The sequence below is a fragment of the Nicotiana tabacum genome, chromosome 5 (genome assembly GCF_000715075.1).
Source record: "Nicotiana tabacum cultivar K326 chromosome 5, ASM71507v2, whole genome shotgun sequence".
In the NCBI taxonomy this organism is placed as follows: domain Eukaryota; kingdom Viridiplantae; phylum Streptophyta; class Magnoliopsida; order Solanales; family Solanaceae; genus Nicotiana; species Nicotiana tabacum.
The window spans coordinates 158,081,687-158,108,597 of record NC_134084.1 but is presented as its reverse complement, the minus strand read 5'-3'; the positions used below and the strand labels follow the sequence as shown (position 1 = coordinate 158,108,597).

Here is a 26,911-nt window from a genome sequence, read left to right as displayed (position 1 = left end):
CTAGTTTAGGTCCCTTGTTATGATATAAAGGATAAATAAGGGCTTTCCTAGTCCATGTAGGCAACATCCGCTTCTTGCGAGTGGTACCTGGTCCCTTGTTAGTAGTCACTTTATCAGTAAACACTTTGTTTTTCTGAATAGACTGAACCATGTCCTAGCAATTTTCCTTAAAATGCCTATTGTTCCCACATTGGGTACATAGCCAGTTATTAGGGATAGTGACATACTTACTGTGAGGGTTGTAAGGAGTTTTCTCCCTTTGGAACCTGATGCCCTGCCTGTTTCCACTATTGTTAAGATATATGGCAGTGACAACATCTGAGGACCATGTCCACTTCATAGATTTCTTAAATCAATTCTTACTTTCTCCAATTCAGCTTGAAGTTGCTGATTCTTCTCGAGTTCACTACATAGACTGGATTTCACAATAGTTAATTCCTTTTCAAGCATGATGTGTGACTCACTAGCTACTTCCTTCCCTTCCCAAGACTTACATTCCTATGTTCTCTATTGAGTCCCCCAATGGTTTCATCTAGATCGGTGCATATCACTAAAAGGTCATCCCTCTCTTGCTCAGTAGTTGCAATTTTTCCTTCTAAGGTGTGTTTCTCATTGCTAATACCTTCTATAGTTTCTTTTAGATCAACAACTACTACCATTAGGTCGTCTCTCTCATTTTCCACACTAGTTATCTTTTCATTCAAGGCTTCCTTTTCTTTTTCAAGATTAGTTACGGTCACATTTAGGTCCACTACACAGACCACCAGATCATCTCTAGATTGTTCGATCTCTCCTAGTTCTATGGTCAGGGTCTCCTTATCATTAACAAGGCTATAATAAGCATCAATTAGGATATTTGCTAACGATCTTAGCTTCTTAGAAGAGTTGGATTTCAGATTTCTCTGAACATCCCTGAAGTTTACCTCATCGTCTTCATCTTCTTCATCATCATCAGACTGAGCCATCAATACGAACAGTGAATCATACTTCGTTGCTTCAGTTTCCACTGCCATCATGGAACTGTTTTCTGCATCTAGTTCCCTTTCGGATTCACTAGAGGAGTCTCCCCAAGCAGCAAGAGCTTGCTTAAAAATATTGTCAGTAGCACTTTTTCGATTGAATCATTTGTGTAGAACCAGGTTCCTTTTTCTGCTTTATCAGGATTCTATTTGTATTGCTCATGTTTCGCGAGTGAGCAGTCTTTGATGAAATTCCCTAGCTTTCCACATCTGTGATAGAGATCGTTGTTCCTTGCTTTACTTGAACTGCCCCACTTTGGTATACCACCATTTCTTCGAACCATCTTTTGAAATCTCTTAGTAAGATAGGCCATGTCACTATCTTCATCACTTGAGTCACTGCTTTCAGCTTTGAGTACCAGGTTCTTTTCCTTCTTGGGCTCTCTTCTTTCACTCTCTTTATTTCTTTTCATCTCGTATGTCTTCAGATTACCAATCAACTCATCCATAGTTAGAGTCTGTAGATCTTTAGCTTCAGTAATGGCATTTACCTTACTTTCCCAAGAACCACGTAGAACACTTAGGATTTTCCTTACAAGCTTGTTTCTGGGAATGACATCTCTAAGTGAATAAAGCTCATTTATGATGGAGGTGAATCTGGTGTGCATATCCTGTATAGACTCATCATCCTTCATCCTAAAGAGCTCATATTCCGTGGTGAGCATGTCGATCTTGGACTGTTTGACCTGAGTAGTTCCTTCATGTGCGGTTTGCACTGCTTTCCATATTTCTTTGGCAGTGTCACAAGCTCAGACTTTGTTGTACTCATCAGGTCTTATGCCACACATCAAGATTTTCTTGGCACGGTAGTTTTTTTCTACAGCTTTTCTGTCAATGTTGTTATACTCTTTTCTGCCTTTTGGCACCATTAGTCATGTTTCTTCAAGCTTCTTCATGGGGACATGTGGACCATCACAAATGATGTCCTACAGTTCTGAATCTTCCGCCATCATAAAATCATGCATGCGGGTCTTCCATCAGTCATAGTACTGACCATTGAATCTGGGAGGTCTGTAGGTTGATTGTCCTTCCTCAAAGTTGGGTAGAGCAGCCATTGAGATCCTTTCTAGGTGTTAACCTTTTAGAAAGAACCTACTCTAATACCAATTATTAGTTTATATGAGTCCACCAAACTGTAGAGTACCTGGTCCTATATGAGATAATGCTAAGAAAGCTATAGAAACTGAAAGTAAAGAAGACAAGGGATTTTTACGTGGAAAAATCCCACACAAGGGGATAAAAAACCACGACCTACTCTTGTAGGCTTTTAACTTTACTAACTTGCAATCTCCCTATTACAAGCCACTTTGCAATAAACCTATTACAAAGACTTCAACTAACTTGTGATGCTCTCACCTCAAGCCACTTTATAAATCTCCTAGTCACAAAGGCTTTAAACTTATGACTATTCCTAGTCACAACATAAACTCAGAAGTTCACGGATTTTTGATTTTTTCCTAGGACAAAGCTTCTAAGAAAGCAAACTAGGAAATACAATGAAGAGCAAATAACAAGATTACAATTCAACTACGGATGTACATAAACTCTTTTAGAAACTGATCCGTAGTGGAGTTGTCTTCTTGTTCTTAACACACTAGTGACTTCAATGTCGGATAAACACTGTTATGCTTGAGAGAGTATCACTGAATGTACAAAAATATTGTGCCTTGCACCAAGTTGTTATATCACAAAAGACATCACAATAGATAGTGATGTCAATTCTTGGTACACGCTTCTTCCCAATGAGAAGTGACTGCTGTATTGTCTGCACAACCACTTCTTTGCAGTTGCGTTCCAGCTGGATAGTCTACCTGTACTTCTGTCAGAGAACACTAACGAACCAGGTCCTAGTTGTGTTCCTCTTCTGTAACAGTTGCAAGATGGTCACCTTCTACTGCTATTTTCCAATTGTACAGTGACTTGTACTGCTGTCCGAGAACCCAAAGGGACCAGGTCCCTGTTGTGTTCCTCTTTATAATGATTGCGGACAGTAACTGACTTGTATTTGTGTTGGAGAACCCTAAGGGACCAGGTCTCCAGGTCCTTGTGGTCGTTCATTCATTTCCTGATTTTCAGACTTAGACCAGGTCAGTTGAAATGTATACCATGTGGGCTAGGTTCTCTATCTGGTTCTTCACAACAAGTTTGTTATATCATTAAAACATAAGAAGCATAAGGCAAAGACCTTGAAAACCCATCAGCCTACATATGGAAGGGAGAGTTACTTGCCTAGACTCTCCGCATTAGGAGAGTGGATGAAATGTGGTACTTTTTGAAGGCAAAGTTTTCCATCCTTGTGTAGTCAGACGCCTGCAGGATACGGGCTTCTACAAGATTTTGGAGATCGGGCAGCTGTAGCTCGATTGGTCTTTGGTCACGACCCTGATACAACAGTGGCGACCAGAGACGCACATATTCCACTTGCCCATTGGTGAGGCCACCATCACACTGTAGGACATGGAGGTTATATATGGGTTGCCTATTGATGGACACCCCGTTGCTTTGCCACAAGCCATGAGAGAGATGATAGGTGGGCAGTACCTGGACATGCAGCAGCAGCTCACTGGTTTCCGGCCACAGAATGAGAATGCACTGGTTGGGGCCAGTCGTCTGCAGTTGACGACTATTCGAGACTATTTGGAGATATTGCACCCTGACATCACTGGCGATACACCGGATCTACATATTCACCAGTACATGAGGTTGTTGCTACTCCTTATGTACTTGGGTAGAGCTGCAAATGACTTATCTCAGTTACCATAAACAATTTCAAACACACGTTTGTGCCCGAGAAATGCCTTTCTTTTGGTAATGATATGGCCATATTCCTGGTGAACAGATGTTCCCTTTGATCTTGTACCTTATGGACGCTTCAATATGTGGGGAATCAGACAAGAGAAATCAATCCAACATCCAAGATGAAGTGATTCCATTGAATATGTCCATTTCACAAGTGTGGGTGCCAATGATACCCACTTTCTACATACCTGTTTTCTTCTTACTCGCACGCAACATCCAATGACAACTCGTAAATCATCTATGACAAACAACCTTGTATATATCCAGACTTGACTCCCATACGATCATCTCACGACACTCTTTTACATTGTACATTTTTGCCGCCCTGCTTAGACGCGTTTTATCAGGAAATAGCATGCCCTTTGCCAGCACCTTTGGTCTAGACTCATCCCACATTGCTATCCGAATTTCATTAAAATCCCTTGTGAGGGCATCCAAATCCGGCATACTTGGCAAATGATCAAAGTAGGGAATATGCCTTGAATGAAATGACACGTGAGACTCGTACACTCTTGGTCTAACGGGGTGTGGAGCATGCTCCCTCGTCAAATCAGGTCCATCATTCTCTTCCTCCTCATCACCACCCTCATCAGGGAAGGGTGTGTCATCTCCGGAATCATCGGCATTGTTGTCATAATCATTGTTCTCTTCCTGACTCTGTACATCTTCCAGATCCCGATTAAATATGTCGTCTTCGGACAATTGAGTCAGGACAGGTGGTTGAACTTGCTTGTTTTCACTGCACAAACAACAAAATAATAATCTACTCAAATTGATAAAGACTTTACATATAGCTATATCACTTCACTTACAAGTCATAATGTGTTGACATTCCATAATGGGCCTTTTCCTGTTAGTGATGATTTCTGGATGGACCATCATAATCCAACACACCAAAACTACGCATACTCCAACTGGGCGTGGATTCATAACTTGTAAAATTCATATCTGGATGGTACCCCCTGTGAAATATATGAGTGTTAATACAAATTCAATACAACAAAAATAAATATCGTAACACAAAGCAAAATTGAAGTTTACCACTCGTCTTGTGGATTATGTAAAGTAGGAGAGAAATTATTTCCTCGCTCCTCATTCTCTTGTGGAGATAAGTTTAAATTAGGCCAAACTGTTTCAGCCGGAACCTATTCGGCAAAAACTGCTCCAGAATAACCACCCGATGACTGAGGGTTATCACTACTTTGCGAAACCTTATTATTGCAAACGTCTTCAACCTTCACGTACATTTTCAACATTTTTATCAAAATAAATACCCGGTATTCATCCGGAGTCCTCCAAAAATCACTCAAAGCTTCATCATCCTCGATGTTAAACTCAGCGTAACAAGCAACCCCTTGCGGAGTGACAGAATACGGATATCTTCATGTTACTTTAAGGTTCACCGAACATTTGCTCACACTCATTTTATTATATAACAAGGATACCAGTCTATCGTACTCTATTGTAAGTGGCAACTTAACATGACTCTATGGAGATAAACTATAGCTCACTGAGTTGTTCACCACCACAACCTCACCCACCCACCACCCACCCCAATATAATGAAACCCTTACTTTTTGCTCTTCAGACATTATGACAAAATGCTTGAGAATTTAACAAGAAGAAAAATTTAACAGGAGTTGAGAATATTTCTGAATGGATTTTTGCACAATCCTTAACGCCTTTAAATAAGGAAATGCCCAATCCGGGGGGTCAAATTTTTTTAGGTATAGCGCCCTTTAAAAGGGAGCCATACCCATTTGAATTATTGTTATGTCAGTTAAGCGCAGAAGAGTTATTGGTGGACCCACAAAATATGTATAGTGCCCTTTATAAAGGCGTTATACCTAGCAGTCTTGTCAATGTTAGACATAGCACCTTTATGAAAGGCGTTATACATATAGGTCTCTTTTAAAAGGCTCTATATCTTAACGTCCAAAACGGAAGTTAAGGTATAGCGCCCTTTAAAAGGGCGTTATATATATTTTGGTCACTAAGTTTTTTCCACTTATTTCGGTCTTTTGAATCCAAAAAGACCATATTTAGGTTCCAAACTCTATCATATACCACCTACTTTTGTTGTTCCTGTTTTAAACGAGACGGTGTGAGTACGATATTGTCGGGGTTAGTCTCCCTATGTAGCAACTCTTAAATAGTTTTGTTTGATAAATATGTTCATTACGTAAAAAAAGCTACAACTACCTATAGCCAGACCTCTTTATAGCAGTATCGTTATATAGCAATCATTCACTATAAAAGCCAAGTATTTTATGGAACTAATTTCCATGCTATGTTATAATATATGTGCTTCACTATAACAACTAAATAATTCGGAACAAATGAGACTGTTATAGAAAGGTTTAACTGTACCTCATACCTCTTCAGTTTGGCAATAACATAATTGTTGGGTTTAAGCTTCTTAGAGCTTAAAAGAGGGTGAATGGGAAATGGAGGGAAAAATAAAATTTTGATTTTCCCTCATTGACAATTGATGGATATATATACAATTGTTCTTCTTCTAGCTCTTAAAGAGTAGAGAAAAAGGCAAGCCTCGCGCCATTGTCATCGTCGCTCGCTCAACTCGGCTTCGACTTCGGATTTAGTCAAATGATTTGATTGATAAATTTTTTGTACCAAATTTATTTATTAATATTAACACAATATTAATTAATCCAAATTAGATCATTATTGTAATGATAATTCAATTTTCCTCCGTTTTAATTTTCTCGTTATAATTTGAATTTGGCAGTTTGCATAAATGGAGGTTTTATAAAAAACACATTTTGAGTTGCAACCTTACATGAAGAGTTGTAACTCTTTAGTATAACCCAACGTTTTGGCTATAAATACATGAACTTTCCCTCAAATTTTCCTTAAGAAAATTCTGATTTCTCCTTCTTCTTTCTGCATTGTTTTAATAGAAAAGAAAGCAGTAAGTGTAGTTTATTACTGTTCTTTGCGTTCATTATTTCTGGGGTTTGAAGTACCACTACATCAGTGAGGGTAATTTATTCTATCCTATAAGGAAATAATCCTAAACCTCAGGTACTAGGAGGGGATTAATTTCCTTAAGGAAACACTGTGAATCAGTGGGCTCGGAATAATTCTGTTCTTCTGCATTTCTGCTTTTATAGCATTTTTTATTTTTTAAATATTCGAATACAGATTACTAACAAGCTTAAGGAACTTAATTATTTTTTTTGTATTCATCTTATATTCTGTTTGTGGGAGACTAAATCCTAGTGATTTCTACTCTCAGTTTGGAGACTAAAATCATCGTATTTTCTACTCCTTGATTGACATTATGAGATTAAAATCTTTGTAATTTTCCACTCATTCTGTATTCGGTTTGAAGAAATAAAATCTTCACCATGGTATTTGATCTGTTTCTATTAAAGTTATTCGGTTTGAAGATTTTAAATACTTCACCGTTAATTAAATTTGTTTTTGTTTTGTGATTAATAGAAATGACAGAAATAGTAACCCCTATGGTTGACTCTACGAGCAATGTTGCTACTTCTAGTCGTTCTGTGCCACCACCAGCTCCGGTGGAAAAGCCCGAAAAAAATTTCGGGATTGATTTCAAACGTTGGCAATAGAATATGTTCTTCTATTTGACTATTTTGAGTTTACAGAAGTTCATCAAGGAGGACGTTACGGTTCTGCCGAAATCAACTCCTAATAATGAACGTTTTATTGTGACTGAGACATGGAAGCACTCAGATTTCTTGTGCAAGAATTACATTCTTAGCGGACTAGAGGATCATCTTTATAGTAATACAGAAACTTCTAAAGAACTACGGGATGTATTGGAAAAGAAGTATAAAACTGAGGATGCCGATTTGAAGAAGTTTGTTGTAGCCAAGATTTTGGACTATAAGATGGTCGAAAGCAAGCCTGTCATTACCCAAGTTCAAGAGTTGCAAGTTATAATTCATGATCTTCTTGCTGAAGGTATAATCTGAATTAATGCTTTTGTTGAAAGTATTAATTTTGTTACTAATTACGAATTTTTCATTGAAGATTTGGTCATTAATGGGGCATTTCAAATTGCAGCAATGATTGAGAAGTTGCCTCCGTTATGGAAGGACTGTAAGAACTACTTGAAACACAAGCGCAAGGAAATGAAACTCGAAGATCTCATCATTCGATTGAGGATTGAAGAGGATAATAAAGCTGCAGAAAAGAAGACAAGTGGGAACTCAAAAATTATAGAAGCAAATATTGTTGAAACTGCTCCAACTAATCCGAAGAAGCAGAAAAAGTTTTTTGGACCAAACAACTATCCTAGCAAGAAACAATTATAGGGAAACTGCTACAACTATGGAAAGATTGGACACACAGCTACATAATGTCATGCTCCAAAGAAAGAGAAGAAAAAAGAGTCAAGCAAATATGGTTGAAACAAATGATGATATTGATGACTTGTGCGCTATGTTGTCTGAATGCAACTTAATGGGTAATCCTAAGGAGTGGTGGATTGATTCTGGTGCCACCCGCCATGTTTGTGTAGTTAGAGAAGCATTTGCTTCATATGCTCCTGCTAGACCCGATGAGACCATTTTTATGGGAAAGAAGTATTTCATAACTTCTATTGATGACAGTACTCGATATTGCTATGTTAACTTACTTAATAGTAAAGATGAAGCAATAGATGCATTCAAGCAAAACAAATATGAAATTGAAATGCAACTTAACAAGAAAATCAAAATGATAAGAAGTGATAGGGGTGGTGAAACGAATCTCTTTTTGAAGATATATGTTTAGAATATGGAATTATTCATCAAACAACGGCCCCTTACACACCTCAATCCAATGGGATTGTGAAAAGAAAGAATCGATCACTAGAGACCAGTGGTGTAGCTTTTACCACCTTTTAGTTTTCTAGGGCTGCCTTCACTTGGTGGGAGGCGTATGAGAGGCGTAGGCATGTTGGTACAGCGCCCCTTACATGGTAGTAGTTCTCTATTCTCTTTTTGGAGAAGTATGTGCCACAATCTCACTGAGAGGATCTACGTAGGCAGTTCGAGTAGTTGCGTCAGGGAGAGATGATTGTGACACAGTATGAGATGCGGTTCTTTGAGGTAGCTCGTCATGCGGTCTGGTTGGTTCCGATAGATAGAGAGAGGATTATGAGGTTTGTTGATGGTCTCACATATCAGCTTCGGATTATCATGACTAGGGATAGAGTGACAGGTGCTACTCTTGAGGAGGTTATTGCCATCGACCGTGAGATTGAGTCGGTTCGCTACCAGGAGCGAGAGGAGAAGGAGCCAAGAGGCCTCGGGGATCTGGTAGCTTTAGTGGTGCTCCTTCGAGGGGCTAGTTACAGCAGGGTAGAGGTCGCCCATTCAGACAGGCTCATTCAGCTCGCCCAGGTTAACGTAGGGTATCATCAGGTCATGGGTCTCATAGTTCTCATCAGGGCCACTCATCACTCAGTGCCTTTCCATCCCAGAGTTCATCCCGTGCTCCATCAGTGCAGGGTTCTTTCATGCCAGGTCCTTCTACTGGTTATCCCGGTGCTAGGGGTTCCCTTCAGTCCCCATCTCCAGCACTGGGGAGTTATTATGAGTGTGGAGAGTTTGGGCATATGAGGAGGCAGTGTCCTCGTCTTCATGATGGTCAGTCTTAGCAGAGGGGTTAGCCCTTGACTTCTGCTCCAGTTACTTCACCACCCACCCACCCAGCTAGGGGTGGAGGTCAGTCACCTAGGGGTCGCCCTAGAGGGGGAGGTCGATTAGGTGGTGGTCAGGCCCATTTCTATGCCCTCCCAAGTAGACCAAATGTTGTTGCTTCAGATGCTGTGATTTCATGTATTGTTTTAGTCTGCCACAGAGATGCCTCTGTATTATTTGATCCCGGTTCCACCTTTTCTTATGTGTCATCATACTTTGCCCGTTATCTGGATACGCCCCGTGAGTCTCTTGTTTCACTTGTTCATGTATCTACTCCGGTGGGCGATACCGTTGTTGTAAACCGTGTGTACCGGTCGTGTGTGGTGACTATTGGGGGTCTGGAGACCCGAGTGGATCTTTTATTATTGTGTATGGTGGATTTCGATATCATTTTGGCCATGAATTAGTTATCTCTGTGTCATACTATTCTGGACTGTCATGCCAAGACAGTCATAGTGGCTATACCGGGTGTGCCACGGATTGAGTGGCGAGGTTTGACTGATTATGTTCCCAGTAGAGTGATCTCATTCTTGAAAGCCCAGCGTATGGTTGGGAAGGGTTGTCTTTCGTATCTAGCCTTTGTGAGGGATATCGGTGCAAAGACTCCCAGTATTGATTCTGTTCCAGTTGTGAGGGATTTTCCCGATGTGTTTCCTATAGACCTGCCAGGCATGCCACCGGACAGGGATATTGATTTTGGTATTGACCTGGTGTCAGGCACTCAGCCCATTTCTATTCCACCGTATCGTATGGCACCAACAGAGTTGAAGGAATTAAAAGAATAGCTTCGGGAACTCCTCGATAAAGGGTTCATTCAGCCTAGTGTGTCACCTTGGGGTGCGCCGGTTCTATTTGTGAAGAAGAAGGATGGCACTATGAGGATGTGCATTGATTATAGGCAATTGAACAAAGTAACAATTAAGAACAAGTATCCTTTGCCTCGCATTGATGATATATTCGACCAGCTTCAGGGAGCGAGAGTGTTCTCCAAGATTGATCTTCGTTCAGGTTATCACCAGTTGAAGATCAGGGACTCGGATATTCTTAAGATAGCTTTCAAGACCCGATATGGTCATTATGAGTTCTTGGTGATGTCATTTGGGCTGACCAATGCCCCAACAGCATTCATGCATTTGATGAATAGCGTGTTCCGGCCTTATCTCAATTCATTTATCATAATCTTCATTGATGATATTCTGGTGTATTCGCATAGTCAGGAGGAGCACGCGAGGTATTTGAGAGTTGTGTTGCAGAGATTGAGGGAGGAGAAGATTTATGCAAAATTCTCCAAGTGTGAGTTTTGGCTCAGTTCAGTGACATTCTTGGGACACGTGGTGTCCAGTGAGGGTATTCAGGTTGATCCTTAGAAGATAGAGTCGGTTCAGAGTAAGCCCAGACCGTCCTTAGCCACAGAGATTCGCAGCTTTCTTGGTTTGACGGGTTATTATTGCCAGTTTGTTCCGGGATTCTCATCTATCGCATCGCCCTTGACCAAGTTAACTTAGAAGGGTGCTTCATTTGTATGGTCGGATGAGTGTGAGGAGAGTTTTCAGAAGCTCAAGACAGTTTTGACCACAGCTTCAGTGTTAGTTTTGCCATCAGCTTTAGGTTCATATATCATGTATTGTGATGCTTTGAGAGTTGGCATTGGTTTTGTATTAATGCAGGAGGGTAGAATTATTGCTTATGCTTCTCGTCAGTAAAAGCCCCATGAGAAGAACTACCCCGTTCATGATTTGGAGTTGGCTGTCATAGTTCACGCATTGAAAATTTGGAGGCATTACTTATATGGTGTGTCTTGTAAGGTGTTTATTGATCATCGTAGCCTCCAACACTTGTTTAAGTAGAAGGATCTCAATTTGAGGCAGTGGAGGTGGTTGGAGTTGCTTAAGGATTATGATATCACTATATTGTACCCTCCGGGGAAGGCCAATGTGGTGGCCGATGCTTTGAGCCGAAAGGCAGTGAGTATGGGGAGTTTGGCATATATTCCAGTTGGGGAGAGACCTCTTGCAGTTTAAGTTCATACCTTGGCCAATTGGTTCGTGAGGTTAGATATTTCGGAACCCAGTCAGGTATTGGCTTGTGTGGTTTCTCTGTCTTCTTTATATGATCGCATCAGAGAGCGCCAGTATGATGATCCGCATTTGCTTGTCCTTAAGGGCAGAGTTCAGCATGATGATGCCAGAGATGTGACTATTGGTGATGATTGGGTGTTGAGGATGCAGGGGCGGATTTGTGTGCCCAATATAGATGGGCTTCGGGAGTTGATTCTGGAGGAGGCCCATAGATCGCGGTATTCCATTCACCCGGGTGTCGCGAAGATGTATCAGGATTTGAGGCAGCATTATTGGTGGAGAAGAATGAAGAAAGACATTGTGGGATTTGTAGCTCGGTGTCTCAATTGTCAGCAGGTGAAATATGAGCATCAAAGACCGGGTAGCTTGCTTCAGCAGATGGATATTCCCGAGTGGAAGTGGGAGAGGATCACTATGGACTTTGTTGTTGGACTTCCACGAACTCTGAGGAAGTTCGATGCTATTTGGGTGGTTGTGGATCGGCTGACCAAGTCCGTGCACTTCATTCCTGTGTGTACTACTTATTCTTCAAAGCGGTTGGCAGAGATCTATATCCGGGAGATTTTTCAGTTGCATGGTGTCCCAGTTTCCGTCATTTCAGATAGGGGCACTCAGTTCACATCACAGTTTTGGAGGTCTGTGCAGCGAGAGTTGGGTACTCAGGTTGAGTTGAGCAAAGCTTTTCACCCTCAGATGGACGGACAGTCCGAGCACACCATTCACGTTTTGGAGGACATGTTGCATGCTTGTATAGTTGATTTCAAAGGGTCATGGGATCAGTTTCTACTGCTTGCAGAGTTTGCTTATAACAACAGCTACTAGTCAAGTATTCAGATGGCTCCGTATGAGGCTTTGTATGGGAGGTAGTATAGATCTCCAGTTGGTTGGTTCAACCCGGTGAGGCTAGGCTATTGGGGATAGACCTGGTACAGGATGCTTTAGAAAAGGTGAAGGTAATTCAGGAGAGGCTTCGTACTGCAAAGTCGAGGCAAAAGAATTATGCTGACATGAAGGTTCGAGATGTGTCCTACATGGTTGGCAAGAAGGTTTTGTTGAAGGTTTTACCCATGAAGGGTGTTATGAGATTTGGGAAGAAAGTGAAATTGAGTCCTCGGTTCATTGGGCATTTTGAGGTGCTTCAGAGGATTGGGAAAGTGGCTTATGAGCTTGCTTTTCCACCCAGCTTGTCGAGTGTGTATTCGGTATTTCATGTTTCTATGCTCCGGAAGTATATTGGGGATCCGTCTCATGTTCTGGATTTCAGCACGGTCCAGTTGGATGATGATTTGACCTATGATGTGGAGCTAGTAGCTATTTTAGGTCGTCAGGTTCGAAAGTTGAGGTCAAAGATATAGCTTCAATGAAAGTGCAGTGGAGAGGTCAGCCCGTGGAGGAGGCTACTTGGGAGACCGAACGGGAGATGCGGAGCAGATATCCTTACTTGTTTGAGGCTTCAGGTATGTTTCTTGACTCATTCGAGAATGAACGTTTGTTTAAGTTGGGGAGGATGTGACGACCCGTCCAGTCATCTCATGAGTTACCGCTCCATTTCCCCTATTTCTGCTTCTTTATTCTTTGGTTTATCCATGTTATGTGGTATCAGGTTAGTCGGATCGAGTTCAGAAAGGATTTGATAAGGTTTGAGACACTTAGTCTCTTTAGAGTGAGTTTAAGTTGAAAAAGTCAATCGGATGTTGCCTTGTGTGTTAGAGGGCTCGGATGTGAGTTCCGATGGTTTGGTTAGCTTTGGGAGGTGATTTGGGACTTAGGAGCGTGATCGGAATGAGTTTTGGAGGTTCGGAGTAGATTTAGGCTTGAATTGGCGAAATCAGATTTTTGGCTATTTCCGGTTGATAGGTGAGATTTTGATATAGGAGTCGGAATGGAATTCTGAGAGTTTTCAGTAGTTCCGTTGTGTCGTTTAGGATGTGTGTGCAAAATTTTAGGTCATTCGGACGTAGTTTGGTCGGGTTTTTGATCAAAAGCGGAATTTAGAAGTTTTTGGAAAATTAGGCTTAAATCTTATATGTTTTGGTCGATTTGATGTTGTTTGAAGTGTTTTGAAGATTGGTACAAGTTTGAATAAGGTTTTGGGATATGTTGGTGCCTTTGGTTAAGGTCCCAGGGGCCTCGGGTGAGTTTCGGAGGGTTGAACGGACCATTTTGAGTTATAGAAAAGCTGCAGATTTCTGTTCAGCTGTTGCAGGTATTTTACTCTTCACGTTCGCGAGTGGACCCTCGCGTTCGCGAAGAGTCAGTTGAGGAAGGTGGAATTTAAGCCTTAGCGTTCGCGAGGATGGCTATGCGTTCGCGAAAGGCTAAATGTTTGTACATCGCGTTCGCGGGGGAGGAGTTGTGTTCGCATAGAGCAAAAAGGGTAGCTGAGCTTCAGGGGGGCTTTGTTCATCGCGTTCACAATAGGGGGGACGCGATCGTGAAGGCCTGTATGAGTAAAGCATTGCGTTCGCGATGTGGTGGTCGCGATCGCGAAAGAGGAATTTGGTCAAGGTTATTTTTGTGTTTTGCGAACGTGAGGCTTTGACCGTGTTCGCGAAGAAGGATTTTTAGGCCTGGGCAGAAGGTTTAAAAGATCGTCTTGTCCGCGAATGTGGGATTTATTTCTTCCATTGTTGGTCATTTTTGGAGCTTTTTGAAGGGGATTGAAGAGGGATTCAAGGGTAATCACTTGGAGGTAAGATTATTGGACTTAAAACTCGATTCTAATGTGAATTCCATCTAAATAATCATGGAAATTAAGCCTAAAATTGAGGAATTAGGGCTTGAGATTAAGAGACTTTAAATGTAAATTTGAGGGGTCATTTGGACTCCGATTTCAGTGTTCTTGGTATGTATGGACTCGTGGGAGGATAAAGATTCCATTGATGAAATTTTTATCAAGTTTTGAGATGTGGGCCCAAGGGTCGGGTTTGGCCAATTTCGGAATTTTTGGTATTATTTGATTGTTTTTCTTGGGCTTCGTTCCCTTAGCATATTTGACATCGTGATTCTGATTTTGGATAGATTCGACGCGAGTGGAGGCCGATTTGAGGGTCAAAGGCGTCGCATAGTAGTATTTTCACTGGTTTGAGGTAAGTAACTATTGTAAATCTGGAACTGAGCATACAAACCCCAGTATTTGACTTGTTTTGATAAATGTAGTGATGCACGTGCTAGGTGACGAGCATGTGGGCGTGCACTGGTAGGGATTGTGACTTGGTTCGTCCCGTAGCGACTATTAAGCCGTGTATATGATTTGGAATCTTATATTATTCCGTACTTTAGTCATTTATACTGTATTACAGGCTGTATGCCATGTTTGGGACCTTGTGCCGACCTGTTGAGACCCTTAGGGGCATTTTTACTGTTTTTCCTTACTTTACTTGTTGAAAGCATATCATCAGTCATGTTTTACCTGTTTAAATGTTTAAAACTGGTTTTATCACTCCACTTCTAATTGTGAGGACTATTTGGGTTGAGTTCTCTAATTTCCATTGTTGTGCCTGAGAGGCTGTGAGGTTAATGACTGAGAGAGCTTGAGAACCTAATAGTGAGGATATTATATGTATATATTATGGATTGGGCTGCACGCCGCAGCGATACTTATATGGATTGGGCTGTACGCCGCAGTGATATATATATTGTATGGGCTAAACGCCGGAGCGATATATGTATTGGATCAGGCTGCGCGCCGCAGCGATATGACGCTTAGGCTGTAGGAGCCCCTCCAGAGTCTGTACACCCCCAGTGAGCGTAGTCGACTATAAATTACGGATCAGGCTGCACGCCTCAGCGGTTACTATAATTTCTATTATTATGAGATATTAATGAGCATGAGTGCTGAGAGTGAGTACTGAGTGACGAGAATGAGTCACGAGTGACTGAGAGGCTGCCCGAGAGGCCATGTTCTAATTCATACCATGCCCAAGGGGCCCAGTTATAATATTTTCACTGATTTCACTCTTCTTTTAAAAATAGCCTCTGCGGGAAAAATTGCTAAGTATATGATTTTAAGTTTTTAAACTGAAGTTGATAATTTTACGACGAAACTAGTTTTAAACTGTAAAATGGATTTGTTATCCTATTGTTTATTCAGTTATATGATTTTTAACAGCTCGTCACTGCTTTCAGACCTTATTTACTTTAGTTACTTACTGAGTTGGCGTACTCACGTTACTCCTTGCACCGTGTGTGCAGATCCAGGTGCCCGAGTGGCAGAGTAAGGGTCCTCAGCTGATCCAAAGGTTGCCGGAGATTTCAAAGTAGTTGCATGGCGTCCGCAACCCTGTTTTCTCCTTCCTATCCTGTTCTTTTCCGCATTTTTCTAGACTTTTATTGTATTAGACAGTCAGTTATGTAGTAGAGGCTCTAGACTCGTGACACCAGATATTTGGGGCTGTGTAGTTTATGTTTACTTGACTTCCGCTTATATTTTGTTATTTTAAACACTTATTATGGACATCTGGTATTTAAACCAGTGTTAGGAAATGGTTTTATAAAAGGAATTTGTTGCAGTTAATGATTTGGGTTGGCTTGCCTAGTAATGTGATAGGTGTCATCACGTCCGGGTATTTGGGGTCGTGACATATGTATAACGGTAAATCTCGTCATATACGACGAAGACATAAAATCGTTAGACAACTATTCTCTAGGGATAGTTCGTCACAATTGACTATGTAAAGTCAAGTAATAATGTGTAGGATCCACCTACAAAAGGCCTAACTCGTGAAGAGAGGTTTATAAGCACCCCGACTTAGGAATCATGACCCACCGAAGAAAAGAAAAAAGTATATCGCTAGAGAGGTAGTTGAAAGATCATCAAGGGAAATGGGACTATGGCTGAGGATAGGTCATTGTAGCGGTAAATCTACCTAGAATACTGGAGATCCCAAGATCTAGGTTCAAGGAGATCAAACAAAGTCATTAATAATGGTTTAACATTGTCAACTAAATTTTTTGGTTCATTCTCGTGATGATACAATGTTCAGTATTAAAGATAAAACATTAAAGCTTATTAATGGTTTCTAAATTTGATACGGGGTATATCAAAAGTGTATCTACGAGATGACACGTTTAGGAATCACCTATGTAAGTGAGAAGTGTTAGCCGCTTCAAGAAGAATTTTGCAAGGACAATACTCTACGCATTTATGAAACCAGGCGGTGTTCATGGCTGAAACGAATCTAACAATAAGAACCAAAGACGGTTAAGAGTTGATTGTGTGACTTATGATTGTCTAGGTATACATCAGAGTTCGACGGTTCAAAGATGTTAAATCTATCGATTGATCGAGTATATCCGACATAAGTTCACTATGAAAAGTTCAAAGGGAAACCTACTTATCTAGATATCCTTGCTTGTAATTCACACAGTTTTTCATGCATATTTCCGTGATATAGTCATTCCTCATTCATGTGGGGGGATTGTTGGGTTTAAGCTTCTTAGACCTTAAAAGAGGATGAATGGAAAATAGAGGAAAAGATAAAATTTTGGTTTTCCCTCCTTGACAAAGGGACAATGTCCTATATTGGAGGAGGAAAAGACTTTTGATGGGTATATATGCAATTGCTCTTCTTCTAACTCTTAAAGAGTTGAGAAGAAGGCAAGCCTCGCGCCGTCGTCGCTGCCGCTCGCTCGGCTTTGGCTTCAGATTCGGTCAAATGATCTAATTGATTGATTAATTTTTTAGATCAAATTTATTTGTTAATATTAGCGCAATATTAATTAATCCAAATTAGATCGTTATTGTAATGGTAATTCAATTTTTCTCCATTTTAATTTTAACGTTATAATTTGAATTTGGCGGTTTGCATAAATGACTGTTTTATAAAACAACCATTTTGAGTTGCAACCTTAAATGAAGAGTTGTAACTCTTCAGTATTACCCAACGTTTTTGGCTATAAATACATGAACTCTCCTCAGATTTTCCTTATGAAGATTTTGATTTCTCCTTCTTCTTTCTGCATTGTTTTAACAGGAAAAAAAAAAAGCAGTAAGTTTGATTTACTACTGTTATTTGCATTCGTTGTCACTGGAGTTTGAATTACCGCTACACCAGTGAGGGTAATCCGTTCTATCTTGGGAGAAAATAATCCTAAACCTCAGGTACTAGGAGGGGATTAAGTTCTTTAAGGAAATACTGTGAATTCAGTGGGCTCGGAATAATTCTGTTCTTCTTCATTTCTGCTTTTATAGCATTTTTTATTTTTTGAATATATTTTCAAATACAGAGTACTAACAATAACCACATCCTTTCTAATTTGAAAAAACAATAGCTACAGCCTACATGTATTGAATTTAACTGAGAAGACATTCCCTATGCCCTGGATGTCATTTGGATCATTTGATACAGCACCTAAATATGTTAGAAGTTATACTAATTATATTTATTTAGCTAAATTGGTAAATTCCGTATCTCAAATACAAAATGCATAATCATTGGCTTCCGTCCCTGCAGATTGCATTTACAATTTGCTGCAACAGAAATCCCATATTTGAATTGCAATAGTAATTGCCAACTGCTTAATCTTTCCACTGGGTAACGACGAAGGACCTCCCGGTCTGTAGGGCTACCAAATATTGTAGCACAATTTCGTTATAATTGTAGCTTCTATACACCAATGCCTCAGTCCTATATAAGTTGGGGTCAGTTATATGAATCCTTATTGATTAATGTTTATCCAATTAAATTCTTCTTAGACTAACATTAAAAGTAGAAATAAAAAGCACTAAAAGTTCTCTATATCTTTAACTGGCATAAAAATCTATATTAGGGCTCTAAGATTACTAGAAAGCATAGGAATTAGGACCTAAAACAAACGTAATCTCAACTATTTTGATGAAGTATAGTTCAAAGGGAGAGCTTAATGAAGCTTTTGAATTTGTACTTGAAATATACTCTTTATCTTGTTATAGAATATACATATGCATGTACTTTTAAATGATTTGCAATTTTAAATTATAGGTTCAATTTAACCAATTTAGAAGCAGCAAAAAGGAGAAAATTCTTTAAAAGATGATGATATATTTGTAAATGTATTTGGAGCGAAAAAATTGGATATCTCTGTTCATATAGCTCCGGAAAAAAAAAGCATTGGTAAAGATTTTGATTGTATATCAACAAAGGTATAACTCGTAAAGCAAGTATAAACAATTAAAATATAAGCAAATAAGTGAAGAGCTTACACACACTCGTTAGCTTCTTTTTTAGTTGTTTCTACTTGCTTTATGAGTTGTACCTTTGTTGGTCTATCACCAAAATATTCGTGAATGTTTTTTTTCGAGACCATATGCACGAAAATACCCAATTTTTTTCTGCTCCAAGTATTTTTGTAAATATATTATGAATATTTACAGAAAATGACTCGCGTGTGATCCGTAAAATCAGTCAGTGATGCTAACATTAGGGTAGGTTGCCTACATTACACTTCCTTGGAGATTGACCGTTCTTCAGACCCTGCATGAATATGAAATATTTCGTGCATCGGACTGACCTTTGACTCGCATAAAGTTGTGCATCTCCAAAGATGAAGCACAAAGTAAATAACCAATGGGATGGCCAAATGTTGGTGTTGAAGCTGATTTTGATCTTGATCTTGTTGGGATGAATCAATTTGTGTTAGTATTTGATATAGTTGGAATATCTTCAACAAACATATTGGACAATGTCATAGGATGTGTGAGATGTTTAATTGTCTTGTAAAAGGTATCTCACGAGGCAGACAGAGGAAAAAAGTTTATAACTCGTCCAAGTCTTTCGTCTTCAATTATTGCCGAATATAATCTCATAATACAACCATTCGTCCTCGACCCTTAATCCTAGACTTTTTTGGTTTCGAGCCGCTCATTCATTTGACATGTCAACAACAAATGGAAATATTTACGATACATTTCTCGTGCGATATTGCAGATATCTCAAGAAATTAGTCGAGGTACATGCAAGCTAACCAAAATATTACGATTAAAAAAATAAAATAAAAAATTATGACATATTTATAACAACTTAAAATGTTTAAGAAATTACTATCAAAGTACAAATGTCTAAAATGAAAAATCATACGTACTAAGTTTTTGTTTGGCCATAGAATTTGGAGCTTTTTTTAAAATTTTGTTTTGAAATACGTATCTATTTGTTTATAGCTTTTAACTATTTTTGACAGATTTTAAAAATAAAATCTTCAAATTTCAAAAACAGCTCTAGAGTAATTTTTTTAAAAATTTTTACTCACAAAATTTCAAATTCTTATTAAATAAAATATAATATATCCAAATACAATTTTAACTTTTTAAAATCATTTTCATCTCATCTTGAAAAGTTTATTTTTTTAGTTTTAATCAAATTTATTTCGGAACGCTAGCAAAATTTATGGGGCCATCTATATATATGTTTTTTTTTATATAAAATGGTGAAGTGGTAATTGATTGTGAGATTTGAGATGAAAAAAAGGGAATGGAATGATAGGCGTGGAGAAAGAAGAAGCACACACTTGGCAGAAATGTGGTAGTGGTAGAAAGAGTAGGTTCGTGGCCTTCAAACTTACCAATGAAACAATATTAACACATGTTGCTCTCTGGTTAAGTCATTAGTTCTTTTCCATGTTACTCTCTATTTCATTTTAGTACTGATCCTGCCCATAATTTTATGCCAAGCCAGCTGAGTCATGACTGTTGTCACCAGTCAGCCGGACATCAGCACAAACACAACACATAAATTATTTAAATAGTGTAAAATTTTGGACATATAAATATTAATTCGAGAAAATGATCTCTTGTAGTCACTTACAATTTGATTCGAAGAAAATATTTTTTTTTTAAATTTTGTGTGTGTTATTTTCAAATCTTTTATGTGTAAAAATAAAGTGGGTGTTTGAAGTTTGAATATGAAAATTGTAAAATTCCAAAAAAGCGAGAAAAAAAATTTCAAGTGAAAATGGTATTTGAAAATTAGAGTTGTGTTTAGACATGAATATAATTTTTGGGAGTTTTTGAATTTTGTGAGTGTTGTTCTGAAGTGAAATTTTGAAAAACGGCTTTTTGGAGTTTTATAAATTTTCGAAAAATTCCGAAATTCATTTTCAAATTAAAATTAAAAATTGTATGGTCAAATATTAATTTTGAAAAAAGTAAAAAAATTCGGAAAAAAAAAGTGAAAAAAAATTATGGCCAAACGGGCCCAAAAATCTTTTGTAAAAAGACATAAAACTATAAAAAAATTGTAAATAACTATAAAATTAATTCTTCCGGATTCACACGCATAAACTTCAAGATATTTAAACAAAATTTATACTTTGAAACCTATATCAAAAATATTATAAATCGTAATAATTAATAATTTAAAATATTAAAAAGTTATTATCAAAGAATAACTCATTTGACTCCTGAAATTCGAAATGTATCGTCTATTCCAATAGATTATTATTTGCTGTTTTAATTTGCGCATGCGGAGTTCCAAACTTCCAATACACATGGATTTCTGTACTGAGCAGATATTTTTGTGCAACTGCCAGTCTGCCCATATGTATCTCAACTCATGATTGACTGCTGCTGGCAGACAACTTGTATACAAGATATTTCTGAAAATCTAAAAAAAAAAAAAGATATTTCTGCTCATACCAAGTTCCAAAGACAATAATTTGGCTTTTTTAAATTAAAAAAAAAAACTTTTTCATTCTCTCTTAGTAAAAGAAAAAATAAAAAGACCTTTGATGAAATATAAACCTTGTACATAATTTATGCAGGACAGAATTCCAATTATTTTAGTTCTAGTAAAATATTTTAACAACATATCCACAGCTTGTAAAATTTGGAAAAACATGACTTTTTTGAGTAAATATAAATACTCCCCTCCGATCTACTTTAATTAATTTTTGTGGCCTTTTTTGTGATCCACAATATTTAATTTTTTAAAATATCAAGAAGGAATTAACTTCCTTTTTTAAAGTTGTCCTTGGAATAAAGTGCGTATGAGCATTTATTATATTTTCAATCAATAAATTAAGATTAAATGATTAATTTATTATTAATTAATGCTAAAAGGTGAACTTCTTAATATTTATAAAAATAACTAAAAAAATAATTAAAGCGAATCGGAGTAAGAACTAATTATAAATGATATTTGGAGTAAGGTTGAGTTGAATTTAGTTGAACAAATGCTAGGCCATTGGTTTAAATGTTTATGCATATTAAATAATTTCCTCAAATTAGATAGAGATATTTCCCTCAAGTTGAAAATAAAATACTAAAAATAAGCTGATACGAGGCGGCTTGAAAATAGTAGTAGTTTAGCTAAAAAGGAGAAAAATCAAAGAAAACTCAGCTGGAAGCCTGGACCAAAACTCTCTCTCTCTCTCTCTCAATCATTTGTTTGGTCTTTGCTTCAAACTCCTCTGTGCACTCTGTTCTGCTCCTTTACTAAAACGATGGCTATATATACCCTGTCAAATAATCTTCTTAGTAAAAATTTAGAGCAAAAAAAAAAAATCTTAGAACCCAAAAATTTTCTCTGTCCTATGCATAACTCACGAGTCCAATTCAGAGTTCAATTTTCTTCACCAAACAAATAAAAGGTTCAATTTCTGTGTAACATTTCTAACAGTGGAGAGCTCTGAAGTTTCCTTCGGTTTCAACCTTACTGCGTTGTTAGGTGAGTTCATTTTGAAGTTTAATTTTCACTCCCTTCTATATATATCGTTGGGTGTGGAAAAAGTTGTAATTGTTGTGAGGGCTTTGGGAAAAACCGTGTAATTGGTACGGTTGTTTGTTCCGATATTTTTTGGCGTGAATGGTTGTTATACACTTATAACACCATTTGGCGTTTTAATATATTTTGGCTATTGTTATAATTTTTTCTTTTTTAATATTACATATTAAAAAAATATTTAAAATTAAAATCTCAAAAAATAATTATATTTCATGAATCTAAAGAAATCTAATACATTAAAAACTCACAACTAAACGTACAAGACCTCTAAGGCACAAAATTAAATATTTCAAACATTGATGGAAGAACTCCACAATTGTAGTTTGTTTTGTAAATTCTAGTCTCTCTTACTGGTGGTATAATGCTTGAATCGGTAAAGATTTGCATCCAAACTTTCGGCAAAAGGACTTCAAATAAAAAGAATGACGTGCATATCTTCATAAAGTATAAATAGATCTTTTAAATATCTTTTGCCATTTTTCTAATACAAAATATATCATTTGTAGATCTTCAAAATAAAAAATGTATGATATGCATGTTTTCATGGAACGTACTAACATCCTTAATATAATATATTTTTATTATAGGTTGTACATTAAAGTTATAAAAATATTTAGAATTATTATTAGTAATAATCGTAGAAAATCTATATGGCTGTTATAGAGGGGTAATTTTACAAGGACGGTACTGTCATAAAGTTGGTTGTTGTTGTTATAGGTAGAAAGCTGTTATAGAGAGGTAAAATATAACATAAAAACCGGTTTTGAGATAAACTAGGTTGCTATAGTGAATGGTTGTTATATAGGGATGTTATTATTGAGAGGTTACTAATTGTGCATATTGGAGTTGTTTGCTATGTAGGTATCCTGGAATTTTCTATTGGTTATTGATACATATGCTATCTCTGAATATGAGGTTATACTTTACTCGTTGCGCTTAGCCCATAAATAACTCATTGTTGCCATTTGCCATATGAGGATCAACATCAAGTTTCTTTCTTTCTGATCTGGGCTGCATGTTTTCATTGAATATGTGTTCAACAATTGCTTGGAATTTTAAGGAGAGACTTCTCTTTATTTACCTTGTTGCTGCAATATGAGTGGCCTTGAATAGAGTGGAATAGTTACAGAGGATTCATAATCGATCCCTACATATTTTAGGATCTGTTGTATCAGGATGACGTTTTTACTCGAATCCCTTCTTACAATATGTTATATGTCACATCTTTTAATTTGGTGCTGTTCATTGTTGATTTTGGTTCTGTTCTGTAGCCTTCAACTCAATACTTATCTAGTTAATTCTTTGGGTGTCCTTTCCGAATTTCCATCTTTATCTAGTTATCCACATAGAAATGGTGTAAAGTAGTTCATCTCTTGAAATAGGCCAGGAAACTTGTGGCATTCTAGCATTAAAGCCTCAACTTGACCCCAACTCTTGCTCTGGTATGGTTACATTTTCCACAAGGAGAAGTTGCACACCTTTTCCAATAGCTCATTTTGCAAGTGAAGCTTCATCCATGGATTGTTATACTCAGCTTGAAGCTACATTTCAGACTCCTCTGAATTTGGACAAGCTCATGCTTTTGTCAGATGAGGCAGAGCGGTACATTCTTGCAAAATGTACCCTCTACAAGCAGCAAACATCTCCCAGAATTTGGTGGAGAACAGTTCCACAGAATACCGGATCATTCTGTTATTGGATTGTTTGCGAGTGAATGTAGTCCTCCCCAGGTAACCAAATCAAAAGACTTAAGTTGTTGGTATTAGAGAAACTTGGCATTACCATCCACAAAAACTATCATATTCTATGCATTATGTTGAGACAATGAGAATAGGCACTGCATTGGACTCTGTAACCGTATTGACTGGATATTATCTCTGCATTTCTCAGACAACCCACAGTTGTTTAATCGTGAAAAAGACTGATGTTAATCAGTGTGAAGAGAGAAAAGACATTGGTAAAGCAAGGATATGGAGTGAAGTTAATGGTAAAACAACATTAATTGATCATGACAGCCAATCTCTACCTTTTGGTAATAACCAAAAGAAAAACCGAAGATACAATCTGCTGGGAAGTTCTGCAGCTAGTGAAGGAAAAGAAACATACTGAAGACAGTAAGCCTTCTGAAGTAATGTTGAAGAATGAATTGTTCAGCTGAAACTGATACCATGAAAATGGATGTGTTTTTGGAAAAGAACCATCTTTGTGGTATGTACTGGTCTGAACTATGTCTAAAAGGTCTTGATTAAAGCACTTTACTAACGTAAAACTGGTGCAAAAATCTTCTTTAAAATTTGTTATGGTCATGGTCTCTAAAATTCTAACCTACCAAGCGGGAAAAAAAATGAAAGATCTTTCTAAGCTTTAGTCTCGTATATATTGTTGCTACACTGACTTTTACTTGTTTAACTAATTTGCCTTTCTTATGACTTTTGCAGGTATGACTTCTTCCCCACTAAAGCAGGTATTCTCACTGTCCTTTGAACATTCTAATTTCTAGTTTAGGTTGGTGGTTAATGTAAAAATAGTCATATTATGATATCAAGTTTTCTTCGGTTTATTATCGATAGGAACTCCCAATTCTTCCAATCTACCTGATAAATACCAAGTATATATGGGAATGAGTTTTAAAAGTTGGCTGCAGTTATTGTCTGATAAGCTAAACCATATAACATTTTGAGGAAACTGAGTTGTTCTAGCTGGTATTCTCACTCTTATTCCTTGTACAATGCGAGAAAAACTGGCATATCTTCTGTGATCTTCTTAGTGTAACTCCAAATGTTTCAACAAAACTGTACTCTTGGAAATGGTGCTGTTGGTTTCACGTTTGACATATTGAGTAGAGTAAGAGCTCAAGCAATAATAAGTCCGTTTTGATGTTGACCCAATGATATCTTGCAGGAGAATGAAATGGAGCAAAATGCACCTACTCATCTTGCACTTGGCTGTCCCAGAAAAGAAATTGGATGTAAAAACGTTATACCTGACATGAACTTGGAGCCTCCTGCTCCGATTGATAATTTGGAGCCAACTTCTTCCAGAACTCGAAGTCTGGATTTGAGATCACTCCTTGGCCATAATGAGCAGGCAAGTTCATTGAAAGCCGATTTCTCCCCTGTCGTTCTGCTTGAACAGGAACCAGGTGGCAGATGGGTCAAGCGCCTCAAAATTAGTGCTTCTGGCTCATTTTCTGTTGGAACAAAAAGCGCTAACCTTTCAGGGAATACATCTCATGAGAAAGCAAACAAATTTCTAAACAAAATTACTAAAGTTACTATAAGCGGCTCAGAACTCACAGCTGGTAAACTCCATGGTGAAGAATTGATGGCTCTTGATAGACCTCCAGCCTTAGCTAGCAACAGTGTCTCTTCATCTATAAATGTTATGAAGAAAAATTTAGAGTTATTGACTTCACAGTCTTGGATGCGAAGGTGGCTTCATAATAGGGATGCTACTGCACAAAAGAGGCCTCAACCAGTGGTAGTTTGTAAGTCTCGAGGCTCAAAGTTGGAAGTTAATGATTTTCGGAAGAAGCAGTTCCCAAGCATTGCTGCCATGGCCCTCATGGGAAAGGCATTAACTGGTTTTCAACCATGTGAATTCCAAAACAGAGGTCCCTATGTAGTTTGGAGGAACATAGGAGTTTCTGAACCTACATAGCAGCAAGAGTTTATTGTGCTTCAGGTTAGTCCACCGACAATTTTGATGGCCTTGTTGGTCAGGCTATGCATATTGAGGACAAATGTGATCTGGCTTATTAATGTGATCATGCAATCAACTGCATTTTGGAGCTTAGTATCGATTTGTTGGTGCTAGTAAGTACATAGCTTGTCTTAGATTTGGTTTCTTGTGTAATGCTTAGATGGGATTATCTTTGTATTTAACCAGTATGATAAGAATGGCAGACACCTTGTTTCTTGAACAGGCCATTCATCCGGCTGCTTAAATCAGTGTGCGAGGGATCTAGATGATGTGGCAATCATGTGCTAAAGTAGGCGATGAGATCACTATGCAATGTTCGTTGTAGGGTCTTAGATTCAGTTCAATGGACAGTTGAACCATCCCACCTTTACTTTGTTGAAGACTCTGAGTGAGTGAGTGACTGCTCCTCTCGTCAGCTGGTAGAAAATGTTTTTCGTTGATTGAGAATTAACCAATAAGGAGATAAATTTGGTTTACTAGATTAAAAGTTCTCATATTTTATCCCATGTTTTAGTGTCATCTGCATGCTGACTTTGATGGTTGCTTAAAATAGTTGTTTGTAATTGCTCTTGCCCTTTTTATGGCATGCAACATTTTCATTATCATCTTGCATTATCTCTACTTGCAACATGGCCAACTGCTTGAAGAAACCCTGAATATTAAATCTTGAAACTATGCTGGTGGTCTGAACTGAAATTGCTCTTTCTTATCAACATTTGTTTCTAAGTATATAGTCACTAGTGTAAAGGTAGTGCATGTTCATACAGTGAGGGAATGGTGGCTCTAGTCTAGATTTCAATATGGCTTACACGCACATGAACTGCTTCCCAGCTGAGGTTCTTCAGTATGCTCTATGCAGCATACCTTGACATTTTTACAAAGAGATTGTTTCCGCGCCTAAAACAGTCTTGTTAGGCTAAAACAACCTAAAATACTCT

The 26,911-nt window shown here is 38.0% G+C and overlaps 1 protein-coding gene across 7 annotated transcripts; it reads left to right on the top strand.

Moving 5' to 3' along the window:
• The first annotated feature begins 21,874 nt into the window (after positions 1–21,874).
• LOC107808647 (protein PHOTOPERIODIC CONTROL OF HYPOCOTYL 1) lies at positions 21,875–26,578 on the top strand. Of its 7 annotated transcripts, none has more exons than XR_001653203.2 (6): positions 21,965–22,214; positions 23,654–24,001; positions 24,162–24,479; positions 24,710–24,735; positions 25,173–26,086; positions 26,197–26,578. XR_001653203.2 is itself a non-coding variant. In XM_016633174.2 (5 exons), exons 3-5 carry the CDS (start codon positions 24,413–24,415, stop codon positions 25,929–25,931), a joined length of 852 nt encoding a protein of 283 aa, XP_016488660.2. In that variant the 5' UTR covers positions 21,965–22,214; positions 23,654–24,001; positions 24,162–24,412; the 3' UTR covers positions 25,932–26,578. The 7 variants fall into 7 exon arrangements, 4 of the variants coding, with proteins under 4 accessions (XP_016488664.2, XP_016488660.2, XP_075110333.1 ...); XR_001653204.2 differs by having other exon boundaries at positions 26,177–26,578; XM_016633174.2 differs by having other exon boundaries at positions 25,173–26,578.
• The last annotated feature ends 333 nt before the right edge of the window (positions 26,579–26,911 follow it).

Excerpts from the sequence above, each read along its gene's own strand:
- LOC107808647 (XM_016633174.2), top strand. The coding sequence starts at position 24,413 with ATGAATTGTTCAGCTGAAACTGATACCATGAAAATGGATGTGTTTTTG. Across the intron at positions 24,480-24,709 it reads GGAAAAGAACCATCTTTGTG|GTATGACTTCTTCCCCACTA; the intron begins GTATGTACTGGT and ends TGACTTTTGCAG. Across the intron at positions 24,736-25,172 it reads CTTCTTCCCCACTAAAGCAG|GAGAATGAAATGGAGCAAAA; the intron begins GTATTCTCACTG and ends GATATCTTGCAG.